The sequence below is a fragment of the Saccopteryx bilineata genome, chromosome 5, assembly GCF_036850765.1.
Source record: "Saccopteryx bilineata isolate mSacBil1 chromosome 5, mSacBil1_pri_phased_curated, whole genome shotgun sequence".
In the NCBI taxonomy this organism is placed as follows: Eukaryota; Metazoa; Chordata; class Mammalia; order Chiroptera; family Emballonuridae; genus Saccopteryx; species Saccopteryx bilineata.
Genome location: NC_089494.1, coordinates 18321237 through 18348648, shown reverse-complemented (window position 1 = coordinate 18348648; position 27412 = coordinate 18321237). Strand labels below are relative to the sequence as shown.

At 43.4% G+C, this 27412-nt stretch overlaps 2 protein-coding genes across 7 annotated transcripts in view; one reads left to right on the top strand and one right to left on the bottom strand.

Annotated features, from left to right (window-relative positions):
• Positions 1-1463, bottom strand: part of USP37 (ubiquitin specific peptidase 37) — a 92588-nt gene extending 91125 nt beyond the window's left edge. For all 5 annotated transcript variants that reach the window (XM_066233329.1, XM_066233331.1, XM_066233328.1 and 2 more), the window contains exon 1: positions 1272-1463. The gene's annotated coding sequence lies outside the window, so the exon portion shown is untranslated. The remainder of the gene's footprint in view (positions 1-1271) is intronic.
• A 168-nt stretch (positions 1464-1631) lies between these two features.
• Positions 1632-26811, top strand: CNOT9 (CCR4-NOT transcription complex subunit 9). 2 transcript variants are annotated; one of them, XM_066280260.1, is made up of 8 exons: positions 1632-2040; positions 8714-8893; positions 10694-10809; positions 14577-14686; positions 20683-20792; positions 22616-22714; positions 22938-23029; positions 24583-26811. In XM_066280260.1, exons 1-8 carry the CDS (start codon positions 2017-2019, stop codon positions 24749-24751), a joined length of 900 nt encoding a protein of 299 aa, XP_066136357.1. In that variant the 5' UTR covers positions 1632-2016; the 3' UTR covers positions 24752-26811. The 2 variants fall into 2 exon arrangements, with proteins under 2 accessions (XP_066136357.1, XP_066136358.1); XM_066280261.1 differs by lacking the exon at positions 24583-26811 and adding an exon at positions 23926-24568.
• Positions 26812-27412: the final 601 nt, after the last annotated feature.

Genomic DNA, 27412 nt, shown 5'->3' with positions numbered 1-27412 from the left:
TGTCTATCCCTCTCTCTGACTCTCTGTCTCTAAAAAAATAAAAAAACAACAAAAAAAACAACTTTGGTTTTTAGACATGTTACATTTGAAATTTCTAAAAAAAAACTAGCTGAGATGTCAAGCAGACAGGCTATTTAGATCTTGAGGTGAAAACACAGGGAACACACTGCAAATAAGAATTCTTAAGTAATCAATATGTACGTGGAGTGTAATGCTTAGGGTGGAAAGGGAAGAAAAGAGAACTCTAGGACTGACCCCAGATATTCCATTTTACTCCACTGAACATGTCTCACTATGATCACTGATTCATTACTTTGATTTCACGAGGCTTCTCAGTCCTCATTCAATTTTACCTTTCAGCAGAATACAACCCCATTGCCTACTTCTTCCATCTCTTTTAAAAGACTTGTATTCCTCTATCCAGTTAGTAAATGCCAAGAATCCCTTAGTGTTCCATCCTAGGTCCCCTTCTTTTCAAGCACTATACTCTTTAGACAGTTTCATCCACATCCATAGCTTTGATTACTACCATCAACGCGGCAGGTGACATATAACAGTATCTGTATATGCAGCCCAGAACTCTCCTGACTTCCAACCTAATATATCCACCTGCCTACTTGACATCCTTAGTTGTCTGTCTCTTCAAGAGATAATTTTTAGATACTGTCACTCCAAAAAAGGCATTTACACGGAGCCAAAATTTTGGAAGAATTACCACAAAACGACTACAGCTCTCCAAAACACAGGGTCTTGTCATCAATTATCATTTTCTTTCATGGATCATAAATTTAAGACTTGACAACCTGATCTGATGGCTAGAGACAGCGAGCAATCAAATGCACGACAAAAACACAATTCATGCCTTTAGTAAGAAATGTTTAGGAGAAAAAAGGTGAAGAATTGTCAAGAGAGGGAAAGAGTATCCTGTCCAAGGCCTGATGGATGTGCGGCAACTTAAGTTCCCCTTATTTAGATAGCAGGCCTTGTTAAGGGGCGAGTGGAGAGTGGCGGACGGCGACAGTCCCTAGCTAAACGGGACATGTTCAGGTTGCGGAGAGTGACAGCAAAGATCAAGTCAGAGAAGGAAAGCGTTAAGGGAAGACCCAAGTGGAGTACTGGTAAGGCCAGAGGAGCGTCGAGGGGAGGGGGCAGGCTGAGCAGTAGCGGGGCGAACTCCAGAAGTGAACGCCGAGTGGGCGGACCGCACGGGGCAGGGGGGAGGGGGCCTGGGGAAAACGGCTCAGTTGAGAAGCTCGTTGGGCCCGTCTTACCTGTGCCTGAGAGTCCGGAGCCCCGACAGGCCTGCCGGAAGCACGGAGTCCGCGCGGAGGGGAGGAATGGGAAAGAAAAAAGGGAAGGACGCCAAGTACGAAGAAGAGGAATCGCTCGCTCCCCCGAGTCAGGGAGAGCGGCTGATGGCGGGAACTGTGACCACACGCAAACACGCAACGCACGCACGCACACTCGACGCGACCGGACGAGGCGCGTGCGCGCAAGCCTGAAAACTCCGCCCCACCCACGCCCTCGCTCCGCCTCACCACCGAGTGGTGTCGCGCCAAGGCAGCCCCGCCCCATCCTGACGGAAGTACGCATGCGCAATTCCCCCTTCACGCACTTTCGACTTCTACCGTTTCCTTTTTACTCAGCTCTATGGGACATGCGCACTACCTGTCCTCCTGAACTCGGCTTTTCCCGCCCTTCACTGGCTTCCAGTAGGGTCGGAGTTCACGCCCCGCTCTGGGAATACCTCTCAGGGGATGCGGGGACTAACAGGTGGTGGATGTCCTTTAGATCCTGAATCTTAAAAGGCCAAGGACATACTTTGGGGCTAGGAGGCGGGAAGAGGTTGTGTGGGTGGGGCCCGCGGTGTAAGGTTATAGGGCTGCGAAGGGGCGGAGCGAGTCGAAGGCGGATGGCGGCTGCGGCGGCTCTTCATCTTTGGCGGCAGAGGTGCTGAAGTGGGGACGTGAGTGGGGCACGTCCGGCAGTGGGAATAGAGCGGCGGCCGCTCCCAACATGCACAGTCTGGCGACGGCTGCGGTAAGTGACTAGGCCGCCCGGCCTCGGCCTAGAACCCCGCCTCAGCCCTGCGTTTCGGCCTCCTCTCCTCGCCCGCAGTCCAGCTCCTCCTGACCTCAACCCACGAGGTCCCTGCCCCCCTCTCTTCGCCGCGCCTCGGCCGTGATGGAGCCCGTCCCCGCTTTCCTCGCCGGCCGGCTCTCGTGGCTTCTCGCGCGGCGTTTCGCGTTGTTTTTCGGCCCCGGGGCCTGGTTCGGCGCCTGGAGCACCTCTCGCGGCCCGGACAGACCATTCATTCCCTGCGCAGACCGACAGTTTCCGGATGCCAGTTGCACCGAGGGCGTCGGCGGGCTTGAGGGGAATCCCGTGAGCGATCTGCCAGGGCCCAGGGTTCTCGGAACTCACTGCCTGGGCACGGCGCCGCGGGAAGGGAATGGCTTCTGGCTCAAACCACATGCTTTACAGATGGCAAGTCGGAGACCCAGAGAAGTGAACAGTTGTTATGCCTGACTAGCTGGGCATAACAGAGCCCATTTAGGCTAAATGCGTCTAAAACCTTTCCCCACACATCTCGTTTTACCTGCGTGGTGTTTCAGAAACAGATCGTGTAATTCACCTGTCTAAAGTAATCCTGTGGTTTCCCATTGCATATAGAGAAAATCCAGACTCATTGCCATGACAGACAAGGTCCTCCTTGGTTCTTACCCACTTTTACAGTTTCCTTTTATGTCACTTACTCGGTAGGCTGCAGTTACACTGGCTGCTGTGCATCCCTTCTGCCATACCTTCTAGAGCACTTTTCCACTCAAGGTGCACTTTCTAATCTCCATTCCTGGAATACCCGCCCTACTCCTGCCTCTTACGGGTACACACACACACACACACACACACACACACCAGGTGGGCATCACTGGCTCCTTTTCCCTCAGGTCTCTGCCTGAAACTCCCTAGAGTTGGCCTCCCCTACCATCCTTTTAAAAGTAGTTCTGTATCCCCTGACTTTTCTCTGTTAAAGTAATACCCCTTATGGTACTGACTCTAATTTGTAATATATATATATATATATATATATTTGGTATTTTTCTGCAGCTGGAAACGGGGAGAGACAGACTCCCGCATGCGCCCGACCGGGATCCACCCGGCACGACGCTCTGCCCACCAGGGGGCGATGCTCTGCCCCTCCGGGGCTTCGCTCTGCCTAGACCAGAGCCACTCTAGCGCCTGGGGCAGAGGCCAAGAAGCCATCCCCAGCGCCGGGGCCATCTTTGCTCCAATGGAGCCTGGGCTGCGGGAGGGGAAGAGAGAGACAGAGAGGAAGGAGGGGGGGGTAGTGGAGAAGCAAATGAGCGCTTCTCCTATGTGCCCTGGCCGGGAATCGAACCCGGTTCCCCTGCACTCCAGGCCGACGCTCTACCGCTGAGCCAACCGGCCAGGGCCTAATTTGTAATTTTTATATTCATTCACTTGCTTGTTGTCTGACTCCCTCTTGAGGACTGAAGGGGCCGTCATGTGGGTCCTGTTTACATGGTTACCCCTGATCCTGGCACCAAATAAGGGCTGGGATACTTGACTGAATGAGGGGTGTAGATGAAGGAGGTGGCTACTGAGAACACTTAGCCATAATAGAAAAACAGGATCATATGATTTGAGCACACTTTTCTAAGTGCCCATTCCACTTTTTCTGTTTCACCAAAGTGAAGTGACTAAGGAGAAAGTAACATACTGAAATTGCATTATGAGGCAAAATGACACAAGTACCAAATAGAGAACCAAAAAATTATCTTTAAGTATAAAAAGTGAGCATAGTGTGATTGGGCTATAGAAAACTCATTTCTAGATCCAGTGGCATCTCTGCCTTGTGTCACCATGTTTCTAAGGTGTTTGCAACTCTTCAAAGTGGAGAGGTACCTTTTATTTATCTCTCAGTGTTCCCCGTTTCCTAGCTTTTTTGGAGGGGATCCCTAATTATGTGCACTATTCGGAAGAAGCAGTCAAATTGAGGTTGCTGCCTGACCTGTGGTAGCACAGTGGATAAAGCTTCAAATTTGGAAGAAGCATGTCAAGATGAGGTTGCTGCCTGACCTGTGGCGCGATGGATAAAGCATTGACCTGGAATGCTGAGGTCGCCCTTTGAAACCCTGGGCTTGCCTGGTCAAGGCACATATGAGAGTTTATTCTTCCTGCTCCTATTTTCCTTCTCTCTCTCTCTTTCCCTCTCTCTCTCTTTCCTTCTCTCTCTCTTCTCTCTAACATGAATTTTTTTAAAAAAGATGAGGTTGCTGCTGATAGGGGGTGGGGGCAGGTTAAACAAAGGATTCTTCTAAGGTTGGCTTGTCTGTCCATCTCAAAATCTAGTAGTGTCGGCCCTGGCCGGTTGGCTCAGCGGTAGAGCGTCGGCCTAGCGTGCGGAGGACCCGGGTTCGATTCCCGGCCAGGGCACACAGGAGAAGCGCCCATTTGCTTCTCCACCCCTCCGCCACGCTTTCCCTCTCTGTCTCTCTCTTCCCCTCCCGCAGCCAAGGCTCCATTGGAGCAAAGATGGCCCGGGCGCTGGGGATGGCTCTGTGGCCTCTGCCCCAGGCGCTAGAGTGGCTCTGGTCGCAACATGGCGACGCCCAGGATGGGCAGAGCATCGCCCCCTGGTGGGCAGAGCGTCGCCCCTGGTGGGCGTGCCGGGTGGATCCCGGTCGGGCGCATGCGGGAGTCTGTCCTGACTGTCTCTCCCTGTTTCCAGCTTCATAAAAATTAAAAAAAAAAAAAAAAAAATCTAGTAGTGTCTTCTCCATACTTGGACACCAAGCTACTCTTTTCCCTGGGCCTCCCCAAATCTTATACCTAATCAGTTCCTTTTATTTTCACTAGCTCCCTAGTGCATCTTTTGAACAGCCATGAAAGCTGTGGTTTATTAGAGTAAATACTGAATTCATGTTTCTTCTGTTAAATTTGCAGGACTCGAACATGTATTTAAATTTGAACTTTTAGATACTCTTAGACCTGTTATGCAGTTTGGACTACACAAAAGTTCTGGCAAGTTCCCTTGCACCACTCATTCACTAGAATAAATATTTGGTTACTAGGAAGCATAGAAAAGTTGAGTAGCCTCTTTCCCAATCTTTTGTGCGTTCCATTAGAGTAAACTGCCTGTATTATTCTGATCTGGGTAAAGGGACAGTAATGGTGTTTGTCATGCTCTAGAATAATATATGCAATAAAGCCTGCAATAATTAAGCCACTTGAAAACATGCTTACTTTTTGCCTAATGAGGGAACTTTATATTTGTGTGTATCTTTAAAAAAAAAATAACAGTGCGGAGGACCTGGGTTCGATTCCCGGCCAGGGCACACAGGAGAAGCGCCCATTTGCTTCTCCACCCCTCCGCCGCGCTTTCCTCTCTGTCTCTCTCTTCCCCTCCCGCAGCCAAGGCTCCATTGGAGCAAAGATGGCCCGGGCACTGGGGATGGCTCTGTGGCCGGCTCTGTGGCCTCTGCCTCAGGCGCTAGAGTGGCTCTGGTCGCAACATGGCGACGCCCAGGATGGGCAGAGCATCGCCCCCTGGTGGGCAGAGCTTCGCCCCTGGTGGACATGCCGGGTGGATCCCGGTCGGGTGCATGCGGGAGTCTGTCTGACTGTCTCTCCCCGTTTCCAACTTCAGAAAAATGAAAAAATTAAATAAATAAAATAAAATAACAGGTACGTCATCACTCAGCTAGGGAGACATTACTATCAAAGGAGAATATGGTCACATGTAAATGCAGGATGTCATTCACAAGAGGGAGAATTTGTGATAATTTGGAAAGTTAACAAATTTTAACACTTGAATAGTATTTTATTATGTTAGAAATGTACAGGATAGTAGACTTTTGTCATTCTCTATAAAATGCATCCTAACATCTCCATTGCCACTGTTGAAAGTAATTTGTTTCACAAATAAGGGCATACATACAACACAGGATTATCTAAAGATTAAATAAGAATAACAAAGTGCTCAGTGATTGGCTAGGAGATTCACTCACTGGTTAAATTTGCTCCCAGATTCAGCCTTGGTACTTTTTGTGTGTGTGTCTGTGTGGCAGAGACAGAGAGACTCAGAGAAAGGGACAGATACAGACAGAAAGGGAGAGAGATGAGAAACATCAATTCTTCGTTGCAGCTCCTTAGTTATTCGTCGATTGCATTCTCATATGTGCCTTGACGGGGGGGGGGGGGGGGGGGGGCTACAGCAGACCAAGTGACCCTTTGTTCGAGCCAGCGACCTTGGGCTCAAGCTGGTGAGCCTTGCTCAAACCAGATGAGCCGGTGCTCAAGTTGGCAACCTCAGGGTCTCGAACCTGGGTCCTCCACATCCCAGTCCGATGCTCTATCCACTGCTCCACTGCCTTGTCAGGCCAGCCTTGGTACTCTTTGTATTTTTCTGAAGCTGGAAACGGGGAGAGACAGTCAGACAGACTCCCGCATGCGCCCGACCGGGATCCACCCGGCACGCCCACCAGGGGCGATGCTCTGCCCCTCCAGAGGGTCGCTCAGTGGAGACCAGAGCCACTCTAGTGCCTGGGGCAGAGGCCAGGGAGCCAACCCCAGCGCCCGGGCCATCTTTGCTCCAATGGAGCCTTGGCTATGGGAGGGGAAGAGAGAGAGAGGAAGGAGGGGGGGGGTGGAGAAGCAAATGGGCGCTTCTCCTATGTGCCCTGGCCGGGAATCGAACCCGGGTCCCCCACACGCCAGGCCGACGCTCTACCGCTGAGCCAACCGGCCAGGGCCCAGCCTTGGTACTCTTAAGAGTAAAAGATCACTTTGTTATGGGCCTCAGAGGTTGCTTGAGATTAATATAACTACAAATCTTCTGGTACTGTGGCTCTTCTGTAATGAATGTTTTGTTAGTGATTTAAAACAACCAAAGGTAAACCTTAGGACAGGCGTCCCCAAACTGCGGCCCCCTGAGGCCATTTATCCGGCCCCCTGCTGCACTTCTGGAAGGGGCACCTCTTTCATTGGTGGTCAGTGAGAGGAGCACTATATGTGGTGGCCCTCCAACGGTCTGTGGGACAATGAACTGGCCCCTGTTCTACCTCCTCTTTCTAAAATCAATTTTAAAATATTTTTTTCCCATACTGAAATTCATTGGCAGGGCTAAACTAACATCTATAAGCCCTTGTTTTTCCATCACTTTGCAGCTAAGCACTAGCATCATTAGTTATTTTATATCTTTCTGTTGAAGCTGTGCTGGACTCCCAGATGCCCTCCTCTTTGTCAAGTAAAGGAACCTTGTGTACTCGACTGATCTAATTCAAACACTCTCCTCCCTTCTGCTGTTGAAGTTTTAAGCAGATTGCCTAACTTCTCTTTGCTTGTTCACTTCCATTTTGAAAAAGTTATTCTGAAGGACATTCTGGCCCTTACTTTATAAAGATAGGATAATTATGCTAATTTATTATTTCTCTCTGGCATTATTTTAAGTTTCTTTTTTTTTTTTTTTTTTTACAGGGAAAGAAAGAGAGTCAGAGAGAGGGACAGATAAGGACAGACAGACAGGAAGGGAGAGAGATGAAAAGCATCAATCATCAATTCTTCATTACGACACCTTAGTTGTTCATTGATTGCTTTCTCATATGTGCCTTGACCGAGGGGCTACAGCAGACCGAGTGACCCCTTGCTCAAGCTAGTGACCTTGGGTCCAAGCTGGTGAACTCTTTGCTCAAGCCAGATGAGCCCGCGCTCAAGCTGGCAACCTCGGGGTCTCAAACTCTGGTCCTGCGCATCCCAGTCCGACACTTTATCCACTGCGCCACCGCCTGTTCAGGCCCACTCTCTCTCTTGCTAAAAAAACACAACCAAAACAAGAAATCTGCCTGACCAGGCAGGGGCGCAGTGGATAGAGCATCAGACTGGGATGCGCAAGATCCTGGTTTGAGACCCCGAGGTCGCCAGCTTGAGCCCAAGGTCTCTGGCTCGAGCAAGGGGTCACTCGGTCTGCTGTAGCCCCACAGTCAAGGCATATACGAGAAAGCAATCAATGAACAACTAAAAAATGCCACAATGAAGAATTGATGATTGATGCTTCTCATCTCTCCCCCTCCCTGTCTGTCCTTATCTGTCCCTCTCTCTGACTCTCTCTGTCTCTGCCACAAAAAAAAAAGAGAGAGAGAGAGAGATAGTGGGGAAGGGAGAGAGATGAGAAGTATCAACTTTGTTGTGGCACTTTAGTTGTTCATTGCTTGCTCATACACAACTTGACCTGCGGGCTTCAGCTGAGCCAGTGACCCCTTCCTCAAGCCAGCTACCATGGGTTCATGTCTATGATTTCACACTCAGGCCAGGTCAACCCTCACTAAAGCCGGCAACCTCTGGGTTTTGAACCTGGGTCCTCAGCTTTCCAGGTCAGCACTCTATCCACTGCGCAACCACCTTGTCAGGCATCAAGTTTCCTGCTTTTAAAACAGTGTGACAGTAAATATCTTGGTATATCTTCAGTGCAGCCCACGTATACCTATATGATAAATTTGTAAAAATGGAATTATTAAAGGGTATTTGCATTTTAAATTTTGATAAATTTGACTAGTTTATTCAAGTATATATATTTAGAAAAATTTCTCTGGTATTTATGAAAAGTATGTTCCCTCTAAAGCACTACTGCAGAACAAGACTTGGTTTGATTCTAATGAAGCTCACTTGTTTACTTTCTTGTTTTCATTTGAAGCCTGTGCCTACTGCACTGGCTCAAGTGGATAGAGAAAAGATCTACCAGTGGATCAATGAGCTGTCCAGTCCTGAGACAAGAGAGAATGCTTTGCTGGAGCTAAGTAAGAAGCGAGAATCTGTTCCTGACCTCGCACCCATGCTGTGGCATTCGTTTGGTACTATTGCGGCACTTTTACAGGTGGGTATATATCCATGTGATATGTAGTTCAGTTCTGTATATAACACTTGTAATTCTCTGCCTTTGCCCAAATAATTTTGAAGACATTAGTAAGATGAGTCTTTAAACGTTGGCATTTGCAAGAATCTGTTTTAGAAATGCCTAAAGTGCTTGTTAAAATATAGATTTGGGCCTGACATGTGGTGGCGCATTGGATAAAGCGTCGACCTGGAAATGCTGAGGTCGCTGGTTTGAAACCCTGGGCTTGCCTGGTCAAGGCACATATGGGAGTTGATGCTTCCAGCTCCTCCCCCACTTCTCTCTCTCTGTCTCTCCTCTCTCTGTCTCCCTCTCCTCTCTAAAATGAATAAATTAAAATTAAAAATTAAAAATATAGATTCTTGGATTCTACCCAAGAGATTTGGTTTATTTAGGCTGAAATTAAAATCTGTATTTTTAACAAGCACATCCCCTGCTCTCAGGTGATTCTGATGCAGGTGGTCTAAGAATACACTGAGAAATGCAGCTTTAGGAGTACTACAGGACTACATGACAGTGGCAGGAAGGCAGAAAGCAGGTGTAAGAACTGCAAGGTATATGCTGGGGAAAGAAAATGTTAAAGATTGTTGTAGGATTAAAGGTGGGTACACTTGTACATTAAAGACTAATAACTAAAATTTGTTTCTGCCAGAATGGTCATTGGTAGGGAATAAGATAAGGTGTAGTCTAGGGAATGATCATCCTTTAAAGTATTGTCTAAAATACTGGATTTTTTTTTTTACAGAGACAGAGAGAGGGATAGATAGGGACGGACAGACAGACAGGAATGGAGAGAGATGAGAAGCATCAATCATTCGTTTTTCGTTGTGACACCTTAGTTGTTCATTGATTGCTTTCTCATATGTGCCTTGACCATGGGGCTACAGCAGACCAAGTAACCCCTTACTCAAGCCAGCAACCTTGGGTTCAAGCTGGTGAGTTTTGCTCAAACCAGATGAGCCCATGCTCAAGCTGGAGACCTTGGGGTCTCGAACCTGGGTCCTCCGCATCCCAATGCGACGCTCTATCCACTGCACCACCGCCTGTCAGGCTAAAAATACTGAATATTTAGGTTAGCTTTTCAAATCTGTTGTCATTTCACATTCTGTCCCTACTGCGTGTAGCCAAGAATTTAATCTCTCTTACTGGAATATTTTTTTTCTTTCTTAAAAATTTTTATTGAATTTATTTGGATGACTTTGGCTAATAAAATTATACAGGTTTCAGTTGCACAATTCTATAATATATCATCTGTATTGGAATATTTTCTATGTAAAATTTTTACAATTAAAATAAAATTATATTTAACAAATCATCACCTTTTGATATATATATTCACTGCATATCCATGTTCTTTTTGCAGTTGCTACCTAACCAAATTCCAACTTCTTTATAAGTCACTGGTTGATTTACTAACATTTTCTGGCCAGCTACGTCATCACAATAACTTGAAGTAGGGTGTTGACAAAAGGAGAGATTCTAAATGTAAGAGTTTCTCAAAAGTGAAAGCCTCAACAAATGCAGGATATAAAAAATGTATCAGTGACCACAGTTGCCTCAATAGAAATCTTCCCAGAGACATGTAGAAATGTCACAGATAGTCTTGATCAAGTATGTTTCTGATGAAGGATAGGAGTATATTTTTGAATTTATCAAAATCTAAATTCAGTTCTTATAGGATATGTGGAATAAAGAGGGTTTTTAAGAAGTGTTTTGCTTTAATATGGCACTTAATTTTATAATGTTTTCTTTGTTCATCTGATGCTGGTTTCCATTTTTTAGGAAATTGTAAATATTTATCCATCTATCAACCCACCTACCTTGACAGCACATCAGTCTAACAGAGTTTGCAATGCTCTGGCATTACTGCAGTGTGTGGCATCACACCCAGAAACCAGGTAAGTGCTTTGAGTGAGTTTGTTTGGGGTAGTTTGTACTGAATGTGGCCTTTAGCTTTTTCTGAATGATGACAGGAGGAGCATATAATAAGAGTCCGTGTGTGGGGGTGTGGTTCTTCAGGATCCACATTTACCTTTTGGGTTTTTTTTCCTGAAGAATTTCTGGTCTCTAATTTACGAAATTTTAATGTAGTAACAGTATTTTTTTTTTTTTTTTGTATTTTTTCTGAAGCTGGAAACAGGGCGAGACAGTCAGACAGACTCCCGCATGCGCCCGACCGGGACCCAGCCGGCACGCCCACCAGGGGGCGATGCTCCGCCCCTCCGGGGCGTCGCTCTGTCGCAACCAGAGCCACTCCAGCGCCCGGGGCAGAGGCCAAGGAGCCATCCCCAGCGCCCGGGCCATCTTTGCTCCAGTGGAGCCTCGGCTGCGGGAGGGAAAGAGAGAGACAGAGAGGAAGGAGAGGGGGAGGGGTGGAGAAGCAGACGGGCGCCTCTCCTGTGTGCCCCGGCCGGGAATCAAACCCGGGACTTATGCACGCCAGGCCGACGCTCCACCGCTGAGCCAACCAGCCAGGGCCAGTATAATATTATTTAACATGTTCTTTTATAATTAACTTTTTTATTGTAGTAAAATATACATAACATAAAATTTATCATTTTAACCATTTTTAAATGTGCAGTTTAGTAGTAGTTATATACATTTATAATGTTTGACCATCACCATCATCCATCTCTGTAACTGGTCATCTTTTAAAGCTAACACTCTACAGCGGCCCTCTGAGCGCAGCAGGCAGCCCATCAGTCTCATAAAGCTAAAACTATATCCATTAAATAATAACTGTTTATTCCTCCAGTCCCTGTCAGCACCATTATACTTTCTGTCTCTGATTTTGACCACTCTGAGCACCTCACATAGGTGGAATCATGCAATATTTGTCTTCTTGTGATTGACTTATTTAATGTAATGTTCTAAGTTTTATCCATATTGTAGCATATATCTGAATTCCTTTCCTTTTTAAGGTTGAATAATATCCATTGTCTCATATACTTTTTACTGTTCATAGCAATGAATTTTAAAGCATTGGTATACACATCTCCAGAAAGATCAAGCATATAGTCACTTCTGAATCCATGGTAGGCATCACTATGCCATGTGTGAGGCAGTATGTGGCATTAGTAAATATATCAACCCAACATATTTTCCACCAATCCCAAGTTAGACATCAGAATCTTAACACAGGATTCTAGACCGTCTCTGTAAAAGTTGAGAATTAATATGCAAGTTGAAAGGGAAGTCCTGGCCTGACCAGGCGGTGGCGCAGTGGATAGAGCGTTGGACTGGCATGCAGAGGACCCAGGTTTGAGACCCTGAGGTCGCCAGCTTGAGCATGGGCTCATCTGCCTTGAGCAAAAAGCTTACCAGCTTGGACCCAAGGTCGCTGGCTCCAGCAAGGGGTTACTCGGTCTGCTGAAGGCCCACAGTCAAGGCACTTATGAGAGAGCAATCAATGAACAACTAAGGTGTTGCAATGAAAAACTGATGATTGATGCTTCTCATCTCTCTCCATTCCTGTCTGTCTATTCCTCTCTCTGACTCTCTCTCTGTCCCTGTAAAAAAGAAAAGAAAAGAAAAAAAAGAAAGAGAAGTCTTGTTCAGGAATCTACTTTGTGGCTTTTATGGCCCTAAGATACTCAATAGTCATCTTATTAAAGTCTTTCCTCTGTCAAGTTTCCTTATAAAATCTGAGTGCTCAGATGGCACTGGCCTTCTAGGAGCTTTAGAGAAGTTACTAAGACAATTATTTTTAAGCACTTAAGAAAAATGCAAAACTACTTTGAGTGTTAAAAATTTGGAGTGTTAGCCTGACCAGGCAGTGGTGCAGTGGACAGAATGTCAGACTGGAACGCAGAGGACCCAGATTCGAAACCCCAAGGTCTCCAGCTTGAACACGGGCTCATCAGTTTGAGTGCAGGGTCACTGTCTTGAGCATGGGATCATAGACATGACTCCATGGTCGCTGGCTTGAGCCCAAAGCTTGCTAGCTTGAGCAAGAGATCACTCACTCTGCTGTAGTCCTCCCCCCCCTCCCCTGTCAATGAACAAATAAGGTGCTGCAATGAAGAATTGATTGTTCTCATTTCTATTCCTTCCTGTCTGTCTGTCCCTATCTGTCCCTCTCTCTGACTCTCTCACGGTCTCTATCAAAAAAAAAAATTGAGGTGGGGGGAGTGGTGTTAGGGCCCTGGCCAGTTGTTCAGTGGTAGAGCATTAGCCAGGCTGTGGATGTCCCAGGTTTGATTTCCAGTCAGGGCACACAGGGAAAGCGACCATCTGCTTTTGCACCCCTCCTCCTTCTCTCCCTCCCTCCCTCTTTCTCTTCTCTTCTCGTAGCCATGGCTCGATTGACTTGACGAGTTGGCCTTGGGTGCTGAGAATGGTTCCATGGCCTCCACCTCGGGCACTAAGAGATGGCTCCAGTTGCAACGGAGCAGAGGCCCCAGATGGGCAGAACCTTGCCCCAAGTTGGCTTACCAGGTTGATTCTCGTCAGGACACATGCAGGAATCGTCTCTGCTTCCCCTCCTCTCACTAAAAAATGAAAATTGGGGGTATTAGCTGTCCTACAAAATTTAATCATAAATAATATAAAGTAATAGATTGATTTTATATTAGTTGCCTGGTATTAGTTGAAGATTAAAATGTTTATAGAATATTTAGCATATCTGAAATTCTCTTAACAAAAACAAAGAGTATACATTTAAGGATAGCAGATCAACCTGATAATGGCTGCCTTGTTGTCTTGGTTTATAAGGTTTTGTCTGGCTATACCTGTGAATATTGTTATTCAGCTATAAATTAAGTGAGAGAAGGCATCTAGGAGAATCTCATGGACACTTGATTGCATTTTATGATCAATTTTTTAAAAATCTGTAGTTGGCTGGCCCTGGCCACTTAGCTTAGTGGTAGAGCATCTGCCCTGTGTGTGGAAGTCCTGGGTTTGATTCCTGGCCAGGGTACATAGGAGAAGCATCCATCTGCTTCTCCACCCTTCCTCCTCTCCTTTCTATCTGTCTCTTGCCCTCCAGCAGCCAAGCTTCCATTGGAGCAAAGTTGGCCCCAGGCACGGAGGATAGTTCCATGGCCTCTGCCTCAGGTGCTAGAATGGCTCGAGTTGCAACAGAGCGACAGCCCAGCTGGGCAGAGCATCACCCCCTAGTGGGCATGCCGAGTAGATCCCAGTCAGGCGCCCATAGGAGTCTTTCTGCCTCCCTGCTTCTCACTTCAGAAAAATATAAAATAAATAAATAAATAAGATCTGTAGTTGGCTATTTTCAGTTTTTAAGGTACTTGGTGCTGATATGATGGAAATCATGTATTCTCTTAACTGTCAGCCTGCGTTAGGGTTTTTTAATCTTGACACCATTGGTGTTTTGAGCTGATAAGTCTTTGTGGTGGAAGAGGGGGTCGGAGAGGGCTGTCCTGTGCGTTGTACGATGTTTAGCAGCCTGTCTACTGGATGCCAACAGCACCGCCTCAGTTGTAACAACCAAAAATATCTCCAAACATTGCCACATGTCCCTGAGGGGCAAAATCGCCCCAGTTGAAAGCCTCTTGTCTAGGCTAATGATCAGTAATAGTCTTTCCTAAAGATTTCTTGGTCAATCTAGGTTATAAGCCTTACAAAATGAACCATCTGGAAATCTGAATGTTTATAATCCTTAGAAGTTAATCCTGGGCTCTGACTGATTATTTTTTTCTTCCAGATCAGCATTTCTTGCAGCACACATCCCACTTTTTTTGTACCCCTTTTTGCACACTGTCAGCAAAACGCGTCCCTTTGAATATCTTCGACTAACCAGTCTTGGAGTTATTGGTGAGTCATTAGGGTTGTATGGCAAGCCTGAAGTACTAATTTATAAAAGTGGTCTTCGCTTGGGTGTTTTGTCCAGTCTTTTACAGCTTTTGTTCACCAATTGTTTTTGTCTTTTAGATTAAGTCTGTTTTTTCCCTAATAAATGAGTATCAGGAACGTGATGGCTCTTACCAGGTACCATTCTGAGTGTTAGTAAGGCCCAACATTTAGAATTAAATTCAGCGTATTATATAAATGTTTACTGGAATTATAGGGAGAATAAAAAACAAGAACTTCAGTCAACAGATAAAGACTATAATTCTAGGAATAAGAATTTGAATTCTGTTTTATTTTGTCTTCTAAATTGTTCTTTCTTAACTCTAAGAGTCTACCTTCTATTTCACCTAAATTTTTGCATACTCAAGTTAATGTTTCCATATATATTTACTATGGGAAATGTGCCCAAAATACATTTTTACTTAAGAAAATAATATATCAGCTATTTCAGATCTCAGCCTCCTGGATAGTAAAGAACTACTTTTGGATATGTGAAATGTAAATACATACAAGCTTTTTTTCCAGTTACCTTTTCTGTTTTCAATTATGTTCTCATAGTTTTGCTTATGTACTAACTAAACAATAAGAACATTGATTATATAAGCTATTTTGTTAGATTATTATTTTCATGTTTAGTCTGTGTTCACATGCCTATGGTTATAAACTATGACTCAGAAAGTATAATTTAAAAGTACTGTATAGTATTTTTAGGATACATTTCTGAGACATTTCATTCTACTTTTTTTTTTATTGACAGAGAGTCAGAAGGACAGATAGGGACAGACAGGAAGAGTGAGAGATAAGAAGCATCAGTTTTTTGTTTTTGTTTTTTAATTATTTTTATTTATTCATTTTAGAGAAAAGAGGGGGGGGGAGAGAGGGAGGGAAGGGGGTGAGGAGCAGGAATCATCAATTTCCATATGTGCCTTGACCGAGGAAGCCCAGGGTTTTGAACCAGCGACCTCAGCATTCCAGGTTGATGCTTGATCCACTGCGCCACCACAGGTTGCATCAGTTCTTTGTTGTGGCTCCTTAGTTATTCATTGACTGCTTTCTCATATGTGCCTTGACCAGGGCGCTACAGCAGAGTGAGTGACCCTTGCTCAAGCCAGCGACCTTTGGGCTCAAGCCAGTGACCATGGGGTCATGTCTTTGATCCCACGCTCAAGCCAGCGACCTGGTGCTCAAGCTGGTGAACCCATGCTTAAGCTGTCGACCTCAGGGGTTTTTTTGTTTTGTTTTGTTTTGTATTTTTTTTTCTCTGAAGCTGGAAACGGGGAGAGACAGTCAGACAGTCTCCCGCATGCACCCGACCGGGATCCACCTGGCACGCCCACCAGGGGCGATGCTCTGCCCACCAGGGGGCGATGCTCTGCCCCTCCGGGGCGTCGCTCTGCCGCGACCAGAGCCACTCTAGTGCCTGGGGCAGAGGCCAAGGAGCCATCCCCAGCGCCCGGGCCATCTTTGCTCCAATGGAGCCTTGGCTGCGGGAGGGGAAGAGAGAGACAGAGAGGAAGGAGGAGGGGGTGGAGAAGCAAATGGGCGCTTCTCCTATGTGCCCTGGCTGGGAATCGAACCCGGGTCCCCCACACGCCAGGCCGACGCTCTACCACTGAGCCAACCGGCCAGGGCCGACCTCAGGGTTTTGAACGTGGGTTTTCCATGCATGTCCTGGTCCAATGCTCTGTCCACTGCGCCACTGCATAGTCTGGTTTATTCTACTTTTAAGGAGTAACTATTACTTCTTATACTCCAAATAAATGCTATTATTAATCTCCCAAGTGTTATTCTAATTAGAAACTTTTTCCAGTATATTCTTTTTTGCTTTTAAGCTATACAGATTTTCATGTAGGATTTAAAACATGATTCCAGCCAAAAGAAAACATTTATATTTTTAATTCTGATTCAAGTCATGCTATTTCTTTTGGGTTTTTTACTATTGAGGTTGGATGATTCAGATATGAGATGGTAGGATAAAGTTAACAGTGGAGGGGTGAATAAAATACTTGGACAATATTAAGCCAATTGTTCATTCATCCTTACATACATATTCTGAAACTCAGTTTCCCCAAGTCAGTTGAGAGAATAAGCAGAAGGTGAAAATTTGGACCTAGACTTTTTGCTTCGAGTTCAAGAGTTATCAGACAAGTTTGAATATAAATGAAATAATACATAAGAGAAGTTAGAAAATACTTGAAACTGAATAAAAATGAAAACAGCATATCAAAATTTGTACAGTGAAGCTAAAGCAGGGCTCAGAGAGAAATTGGTAGCATTAAATACTTATACTGGAAAAGAAGAGAGGTCATTAATCAAATATCTTAAGCTTTCTTTTTAAGAAACAAGAAAAAGGAGCCAATTAGGCCAAAGCAAACAAAAGGATGGAAATAAAGAATAGACATCAGGCCTGACCAGGCGGTGGCGCAGGGGATAGAGCGTTGGACTGGGATGTGGAAGGACCCAGGTTCTAGACCCCAAGGTTGCCGGCTTGAGCGCAGGTTCATCTGGCTTGAGCAAAATAAAAAATGCTCACCAGCTTGGACCCAAGGTCACTGGCTCAAGCAAGGGGTTACTCGGTCTGCTGAAGGCCCGCGGTCAAGGCACATATGAGAAAGCAATCAATAAACAACTAAGGTGTCGCAACGAAAAACTGATGATTGATGCTTCTCATCTTTCTCCATTCCTGTCTGTCTGTGCCTATCTATCCCTCTCTCTGACTCTCTCTGTCCCTGTAAAGAAAAAAAATAAAGTAAAATAAATAAAATCAATCAATAAATTAAAAACAAAAAGAATAGACATCAGGGAAAATGAGAGTAGAAAAACAATCGATAAACCGGTTCGAAACCCTGGGCTTGCCTGGTCAAGGCACATATGGGAGTTGATGCTTCCTGCTCCTCCCCCCTTCTCTCTCTATCTCTCTCTTCTCTCTCCCTCTCTCTCTCCTTTCTAAAATGAATAAATAAAATTAAATAAACTGGTAGTTCAGTAGGTAAAATAAAAAAAAAACAACAATAGATAAAAATCAATGAAACCGCCTGACCTGTGGTGGCTCAGTGGATAAAGCGTTGACCTGGAAATGCTGAGGTCACCAGTTCGAAACCCTGGGCTTGCCTGGTCAAGGCACATATGGGAGTTGATGCTTCCAGCTCCTCCCCCCCTTCTGTCTCTCCTCTGTCTCTCCCTCTCCTCTCTTAAAATGCATAAAAAAAAAAATCAATGAAACCAAAGGCTTATTTTTTTTTAAATCAAAATATAATTTACATATAACATTGTATTAGTTTTATACAATATGATTTGATACATGTATATATTGGAAATTGATCACCACAAGAGATTTAGTTAACCTCCATCTCCACACAGTTACATTATTTTTATGAGAACTTTTAAGGTTTATTCTCTTAACTTTCAAATACACAATTGAATATTTTTGCTACAGTCACCATGCTGTAGAATACATCCCCCAGAACTTATTTATTTAGTAACTGGAAATGTATTCCTTTTGACCATCCTTATTCATTTCACCTACTCCCAATTTTTTATTGGAAAATATTTTAATAAAATTAATAAACTTCTAACCAGACAAACTGAGGGGGAAAAGGAAGGCACAGATTACAAATATCAGGAATAAAAAGGGGTATGTAATAACAGACTCTACAGACATTACCAAGATAATAAGGGAATAATAACTTTATACTCATAAATTTGACAACTTAGATGAAATGAACAAATTCTTTGAAATATTCAGTCTGCCAAAGCACACTCAAGAAATAAAGATGAACTTGGCCCTGGCTGGTTGGCTCAGTGGTAGAGCGTTGGCCTGGCGTGTAAAAGTCCCGGGTTCGATTCCCGGCCAGGGCACACAAGAGAAGTGCCCATCTGCTTCTCCACCCCTCCCCCTCTCCTTTCTCTCTATCTCTCTCTTCCCTTCCCACAGCTAAGGTTCCATGGGAGCATACTTGGCCCAGGTGCTGAGGACGGCTCCATGACCTCTGCCTCAGGCGCTAGAATGGCTCAGGTTGTAGCAGAGCAATGCCCTAGATGGGCAGAGCATGCCCCCTAGTAGGCATGCCGGGTGGATCCTGGTCGGGCACATGCAGGAGTCTCTCTGTCTGCCACCCCCAGCTTCTCACTATGGAAAAATACCAAAAAAGAAAGAAAGGTAAACTCAGTAGTCTTATATCTATTAGCTATTTTTGTAGGTAAAAACCTTCCAACTTTGAAAACTCCAGACCCAGATTGCTTTACTAGTAAATTCTATCAAAATTTAAAGAATAGATAATACCAATTCTGCAAAAACTTTTCCAGAACAGAGAGTAGGCTTTTAAACTCTTGGTGAGATCAGCATTACTATGATAATAAAACCAGAAAAAGACATTATAAGAAAAGAAAGCTATGTGCCGATATCCCTTATAACAGAGATGCAGAAATTATCAAAATGATAACAAATGAAATCTAGCAGTATATAAAAAGAGATCATCATGACCAAGTGAGATTTATCCTGGAAGTACATTCTGGTTCACCTTTCAAAAATCAGTGTGGTTTACCATATTAAGAGACCAACAAAATAATAGAATTGGGATAATTTTTTTTTTAATTTTATTTATTCATTTTAGAGAGGAGAGAGAGAGAGACAGAGAGGGAGAGAGAAAGAGAGAAGGTGGGGAGGAGCTGGAAGCATCAACTCCCATATGTGCCTTGGCCAGGCAAGCCCAGGGTTTCGAACCAGCGACCTCAGCATTTCCAGGTCAACGCTTTATCTACTGTGCCACCACAGGTCAGGCAGAATTGGGATAAATTTAGAAATCATTTGTGCCCTGGCTGGGTAGCTTTGTTGCAGTTGTTCCCAACCCCTGGGCCACGGACCAGTAGCGGTCTGTGGGCCATTTGGTACTGGTCTGTTGAGAAAGAATAAATAACATATTATTTTCGTGGGGTTTTTTTTTGTTTTATTTTTATTTAAGTTTGAATAATGTTTTATTTTTTTTTTAATGACCAGATTCCCTCTGTTACATCCGTCTAAGACTCACTCTTGACGCTTGTCTCGGTCACGGGATACATTTATCTGTCCCACCCTACAGGCCGATCCGTGAAAATATTTTCTGACATTAAACCAGTCCGTGGCCCAAAAAAGGTTGGGGACCACTGGGTTAGAGCATCGGCCCAAAGTGCAGAGGTTGCCAGTTTGATCCTTGGTCAGGGCACATACAGGAACAGATTGATGTTCTCTTTCTCCCTCTCTCCCTCTCTCCCTCCCTCCCTCCCTCCCTCCCCTTTCCTCTCTGGCCAAAGTCAATATTTAAAAAATAATAATTTAAAAAAAAATAAATCATTTGTTCCAACTATCATTTTATAGATAAATAGGCCTACAAAGAGAAGGTAACTTTATCAAACTTGGGTAAACTGTTGTGGAACCAGGGTTAGAATACAGGGGTGGGTGTATGTGTGTTTCTTGTTTGGATATACCCACAATGTTTGTCTTCTTTGAGGAAAGAGGGGCAATTAATAATCAGGAAGTAATCTTTATTTTATATGTATTGTGAGGTAGGATTCAGACTGACACCCTTTCTTTGCTATGTAGGAATATACTTTAATACTGATATAGATTTCTGTTATCTTATCTAAAATAAATAGAGAATGGATAGTGATAATTATCATATGATTGTCGACCAAGAGTGATTAAAAAAAAAGTACTTGAGATAGTTAAACTGCTGCTAACTCTATGATGGACCAAACTTGGTTCCTTTAGGTTCCTGCTCTTTTCATGGTGACCGGTAACAGTCAACCTGTGCTTTTCTTCATTTTTTTTTAACCTGGGTATGACTCTGATTCTATGACATAATAAACCATAGTTTGTGTTCTGTGTTATTTAAGTTTCACAGCTATCTGGGTGAACGATACAAAGTTCATTTTAATTGGAAAGCCTAAATGAAATACCTTTTGTTTGTCTATATTTTCTTTAGGGGCTTTGGTGAAAACAGATGAGCAGGAAGTAATCAACTTTTTATTGACAACAGAAATTATCCCTTTGTGTTTGCGTATTATGGAATCTGGAAGTGAACTTTCTAAAACAGTATGTGCTTTTAACTTAATTAGATTCTACATTGTGTTGGTTCTTGAGCTACTTTTTCATGGTGTACAGGTTAATTATTTTGGAAAGCTGTTTGGCAGTATCCACTATAAACATAAGCCTATTCCATAACCCAGCTGTCCCACTCTTAGGAACATTCCAAGAGAAAGGAGCTTTTACGTACATCAACACATGTACAGAATGTTTATAGCAGTTTTACTCATAAAATAAATTGTAATGTAGTCACAAAATAAACTACACAGTAATTGGCAAGAATGAACTGCTGATAAATGCAACATAGATGACTTTATAGGCATTTTATTGAGCAAAAGGAGCCAGACACATGAGTTTATACTATATGATTCCATTTATGTGAAATTCAACAACAGGCAAAACCAGTCAATGGGGATAAGTCAGAATAGTGGTAACCTCTCCAGGAAGAATATTGACTGAGAAAAGACACAGGGAATCTGCTACAGTGCTGGAAATAAATATTCTATATTTTAGTCTCGTTGTGGTTCATAAATGTGTGCATAGGTAAAAATTCTGCAAGATACACTTAAGATTAGTGCATTTTGTACACTTTAAACTTTTTATTGTGTATATGTTTTTATTAGTTTGCTATTGCTGCCATAATAAAATTGCTACAAGTTTGATGGCTTAAAACAACACAGATTGATTCTCTATAGCTCTGCAAGGCAGAAATTGTAAGTCAGTTTCACCAAGCAAAAAAAAGTCAGCATGTCTGTAACATTCTTTCTGGATGCTCTAAGGAGAGTCACTTTCTTTGCCTTTTCTAGAATTGCACTCTGACTCATGCCCCCCTCTTCCATCTTCAAAGCCAACACTATAGCATGTTCAGTCACTCTTTTGCTTCTTTCACTTTGCCTTCCCCTCTGTGGTTGAGTTTCACTCTTACAAGAACACTTGTGATTACATTTAAGGCATGCCTGGATAATCCAGGATGACTATCTCCCCCCAAGATTAATCATATCTGTCAAGTCCCTTTTGCCATATTAGGTATCATTCACAGTGTTTGGTGATTAGGACCTGCATATCTTTGGGAGCCATTATTAGCCAACTATTTTATCCCAGCAAAATAGTAAAATTAAATAATTCCCCACAGTTGGTTCTGATGAGCAGCCAAAGAAGAGAATCATTGTAGTAATGGTTCGAATTGAATTAAACTAGTAGTTTTTAAATTCCTTCTGTTATAAGAGTTAAACAAGCTTAAGTTGAGGATATTCTCTACTATTGTTGGAACGATTTTCTAAGGGATTCTTTAAAATCTTATTTCTTAAAGGTCTTTTGAGACTAGGAAAAGCCTTCCCTCATTTGGAAAAGATGGGGCAGAACTGAATCTCTAAAATCATCTTGGCCCATGGAAAAGAGAAGAGTCTCTGTATTCAGACTAGTTTTGGATCTCAACTCTGCAACTTAATAGCTTTGTCACTTGGGATCTTAACCTGGCAAGTTATTGATTATCAGTTATACCTGACACATAGTAATTATTCAATAACTGAGATAGTTTCTCCTTTTAAGAATCTGATATAAATAAAATGAGAATAACAATAGTACCTACCTCATAGGCTTATGAAAATAAAGTAAGGCATATTTTATGCCTTTAGGAAAAATTCTGGCAGATAGTAAGTGTTCAGTAGGGTAATATTTATTTTTTTTGTACTGTACATTTACAAAGTAAGATGTATATAATGTGACGGTCTCTACTTAATTTTCTGGTTCATGGTTATTCCTGGGAGATGAATTGACAGCTAGAAGATAAGTCTGAGTGATGTTTTAGACGCCTTAATTTTGTTTTACTCCAGGTTGCCACATTCATCCTCCAAAAGATCCTCTTAGATGACACCGGTTTGGCTTATATATGTCAGACATATGAACGTTTCTCCCATGTTGCCATGATCTTGGTAAGTTCTTTTATTTACCCTCTTTGCAGTAGTACTGACCTCACAGCTTAGTCCCTTTGCAATTGACACTGAGCAACTGTGTAACTTTAGTCATCCCACTGGAAATTACACCCCTGGAACCTTGGGTAAAGATTCTCGCAATATCTGATCTCTAACATCAACTAGGATTATTTTGTTTTGCTTTTTATTTTTTTCCTACCCCACCCCATTTTGGGGGAAACAGGGCAAGATGGTCCTACAGCTATCCAAAGAGCCTTCTGCCCGTCTGCTGAAGCATGTAGTGAGATGTTACCTTCGACTCTCAGATAATCCCAGGTAAACATTTACAGGATTTATAGGACTTGGGGGAAATACTCTTGTGTATGGTTGCTTCATCTCATGGCATAGCTTCTATATCTTTAGGACAGGGAAACAATATAACTATGTTTAGTTTGTTTGAGATAGAACTTGATAAATTTCTTTCAAAATCTGAAATGCTGAATTTAAAAAATTCCATCAGAATTTTATTTCCCCACTATAACTCTGTACTCTACTCTAAAATTCCAGAGAGTTCAGATAGTTCCCAGGGAAACTTAGGGGACTCAAATCACATCCTGTGACTTGAGGTTTTTATTGCTATTCTAGTTGATCAGAAAGAGAAGAATATTTTCAAAGATCTCTTAAGAAGGGAACACAGCCCAAAGGGCTCTTGATGTATTTTCAATTCTCTGCTTGATTCCTGTAAAGTTCTTGAGCTAATTATTTTATCTCCCTATGCTTATAATGTTTCTGCCAGAAATCATTCATTGTAGGTATAATGCACTTTAGAAGTCTTTGACCTTTGGCTTTGTAAATCCATAATTAATGCTGAAAGCCACTTACTAAGATTCTCCTAGACCACATAATGGGGTGATTTTTGTGTTCCCAGGAATGAGAATAACTTGATTTAATGTGAACTCCCGCCACTGAGGTTATTCAAGCCCTAGCTATTTCTTTGACTATTTTGTCCTGTTCTTCAGTGGTTTGTATTTTCACCAAAGTTTGAAAATGTGTTTATTTGAAATTCTACTTGTACAGAGTTGTAACTGCTTAAAACTACCTTATACAGGGATTGGCAAAAGTAGGTTTATAGTTGTGAGTTCTTAAAATTTTATTATTATTTATTAACTATTATTTATTTGTATTATCTTCTTATTGTTATTTTGTATCCTTACTTGTGATTTATCTTTTAGGTAATGATGGCTGCTAATTTAACCTACTTTTGCCCACTCCTGTAGTTAACAGTCACCTTTTTGAGGTTTTCAGATTTGACTTTCTGCTGGTCGTCTTTTAAAGAAAATGAAACATGAAAAAAATTCATCTGATAATTTTGCTACCATAGTTTTGTTTTTTGCTCATCTCTTATTAAGGATTTTAACTATAAACTGAAGCAGTTTTTGGGAAGACACAAATTTATACTGATTTAGAATTTAAGTCGATTAATTTGTCATACTATGATACTCCCTGTTAATGTACTGATTTTGGAAATGTTTCATTTACGATATAACCCATATATTTCTGATATGAGTATATTGGCAATATTTACTATAATAAATCAGAAAGTAGTTTGAATTGAACTATTGTACCATTTTCTTCCATTTTCCTTTGTCATGAAGTTCTATATTGGGGCATCTCTGAAAATGTGTGCAGACTACAGGTCCTGGAGATCTCTAAGCCTGTGCCTTGCCTAATAGAAGCTTTAAAGAATTTTAATGGTTTTTAGAAGTAATTTGACAAGAGCCATAGATTCCCAGGATTCTGTATATTTATGTCTAAGAAGGGAACTCTTCCCTGTCCCCTGTGGGTTTATTTGTTGGTCTCCCTGGTTGGTCTGTTTGTTTCTGATGTAGGGCACGTGAAGCACTCAGGCAGTGTCTCCCTGACCAGCTGAAGGACACGACCTTTGCCCAGGTGCTAAAAGATGACACCACAACGAAACGCTGGCTTGCACAACTGGTGAAGAACCTGCAAGAGGGCCAGGTCACCGATCCCCGGGGTATCCCCCTGCCCCCTCAGTGATCCTCCCCGACCCTCCCAGGACCCCACAGGTTGGGGAAGGAAGGGGGAACCTTCAAGGAAAACAGCTCAGGTTTTATTGCTGACCAGGAATAGACAACTTCACTGCTGAACTGCACTGGAGAAAAGGGGCAAGGTACCCCAACTGAGGCGTGTGAGCTGCCATTTCAGGCTGCCTTGAGGACCTGGGCTCCTCCTGCTACTCCCAGGAAATGGGCTTCTGACAGCAGTCTGCCACCACAGCCCCAGAAGGGTGTCAACACCAGCAAATGCTGTATTTGCAGCATGCCCAAGACAACCCTTCTCCCCCACCTCTACCTAGCCGCTGGCAGGGAGAGGAGGCAGTGGTGATGGCAGCAGTCTAGGCATGGTGAACGCCTGGGACCAAGCCATGTGGCATTTTTTATTTTGCCTTCCTGGAAGACTCAAGATGTGTCTCTTCTTTCTCTCTCAATATTTGTTTACTTTGGTGTTTTTTGTTGTTTAATGATAGAGAGAGATGTGTTTAGTGGACACAAGCTGTAATACTCAGCAAAACTTTGTCGACTGGCACTGTTTACAAGTCTGTTAGCTGCATAAGCTCAATAAAAAGTTGGTCTGGGCATTACACCCCCTCTAGCAGGCCAATAGCTGCATGAACTGTTGGGAGGAATGGGAGACAGGGGAAAGGGACAATGCCAAAGGACAGCAGGAGCCTCTTTCCCTTCCCGGTCTTCTACCCTTCGTTCTGGATGCCACGAAGACCTTAACCCTGTTTTTGGCTTCAGCTGCTAGCTTTTTCAAATCTCAGTGCTTTCCCCCTTTTCATTTTCCTCCAGTTAAACTTAAAACAGACGTCTTAATTCATCAGGCTGTCCTGCAGGGTATTGTATTGAGGGAGGAGAGACGGCGTTGGATCTCACCTTCAATTCAAGTCCTCAAAGATATTTTCTGGAAGACTTTTAAAAGGGAGGTGCCTGGGATTAAGATGATAGGCTACTTGGTCCTATTTGTTATAGTTTGAATTTCTGCAGCTCCAGCTGTCTTCATGATTGTACTTGAAGCAGTATTAGCTGAATTAATTTTATTCAGATTTAAGATAGAGGACTGAGTCCTCTTAGTCCACTCAGTCTTTGTTTTTCTTTTTCTTTTGACACATTCCCTTTTGGTCTATGGGAATTACAGGGTTGCCACTAAAAGATTTTTCACTGTTCATATTGTGTTAGAGGATCCCCCTTCCTGGAGCTTTAGGTGACTCTGTTCACAATCCAGTCCTTCCTTCTACCAACACCTGCTCTCTCTTATCGCCATCTCCAATCACAGATGGGATTATTAATCGAATTCTAGAGAGAGACCAAGTATATCCTGTTCACATTTACACAGTTGGTGTCTCTGAACAAGTTTGAGGGGTCTATAAGAGGCAAGCTCAGAGAAATCTTTGCAGAGGCAGTTTTGCCAACACAAGGGCTCTTTCAAGCCGACTTTCACAAAGGGAGCCGGCCTTGTTAGTTGGCTTCTGTCTCTTTAGAGCCAAGAAGTTGTAATTAAGTAGCCTAGATGTAGGAAGGGTAGGCTAAGCACTTATTCCCCTGCCTTCCAAACTGAAGAGAACATAGCCAGCTCTTAGTAATCTTAAGCCTGAAGAGAAGAGGTCCTGGAGAAACAGAAAAAGCATGGACTGGATAGATGTCTTGACTCCCTTCAGCCCATAGTTTGTATCTGGAGAGTTCAGCTAGGGTAACCCTGGTTTTTGCCAACCACCTTCCTGCTGAGCCAAAGTTTTCTTACTCCCCCTCCACTGGGGAAGCAGCTGAGGCCCATAGGAAATTCTCTTCTCTCCATCTCGCGGTGCATTGGGCATATTACTGTGCCGATAGTGTCTTAATTCTTGTTCCATCTATTTTCAGCTGGCCTTGGACCCCACATAAAGAGTTTCAGGGGAGGGATGGAAATGGGTATTATTCCTTGTAGTTGATCCTAATGTTATGTGTGTATAAAGAGACCGACCCTTCCCCTCATTTTGTGTTTTTCATCCCTTTCCCTCAACAGGATTGAAATAAAACATGCTTCTGTTTTTATAAAAACATTTTTTTCTTTAAACTGAATATTTTATTTTGTCACTATAGATGGACAGGTGATCATTGTCACCCCTGCCTCTACCCTCTGTCCACCTACACAAGTTCACTGCCCTGCCAAGAGGGCAGGCAGTAATGGTTCCTTTGTGGATAGGTCATTTGGGAGAGTCTGCTGACGTGGAAAAGCTGTTTGGGAGACTGGGATTGCTACTTTTTATTTGATAAAATATCTCCTGCTGGAATAGAACTTTCCTCCTGGCTGTATTGCCCAGAACTTAGTATTGGTATTTACTTTAATATTCATTTTCTTCTGGGATTCAAGCCTTAGAGAACATCTCCAGAGTTTTTATGCCTATTTGTGGACTCTCAGTGGGACAGAGCCAGCCTCTGTTTCCGCCTTCTTTTCCCAAGGCTTTAGAGGGCTTGTGACTGGTTCAGTGGTGGAACAGGGCAAGGAGAGGGAGGCATTGGTAGCCTTCAGAGCATGCCTTCCTTACTATCCATATACGATTTCCTTGCTCACTATTCTTGCTGCTCAGTGGCTGGGAAAGAGGGGAGATATACAAAATTATTACTATCAAAAAGCCCAAGAAACACATCTGCAATAGGA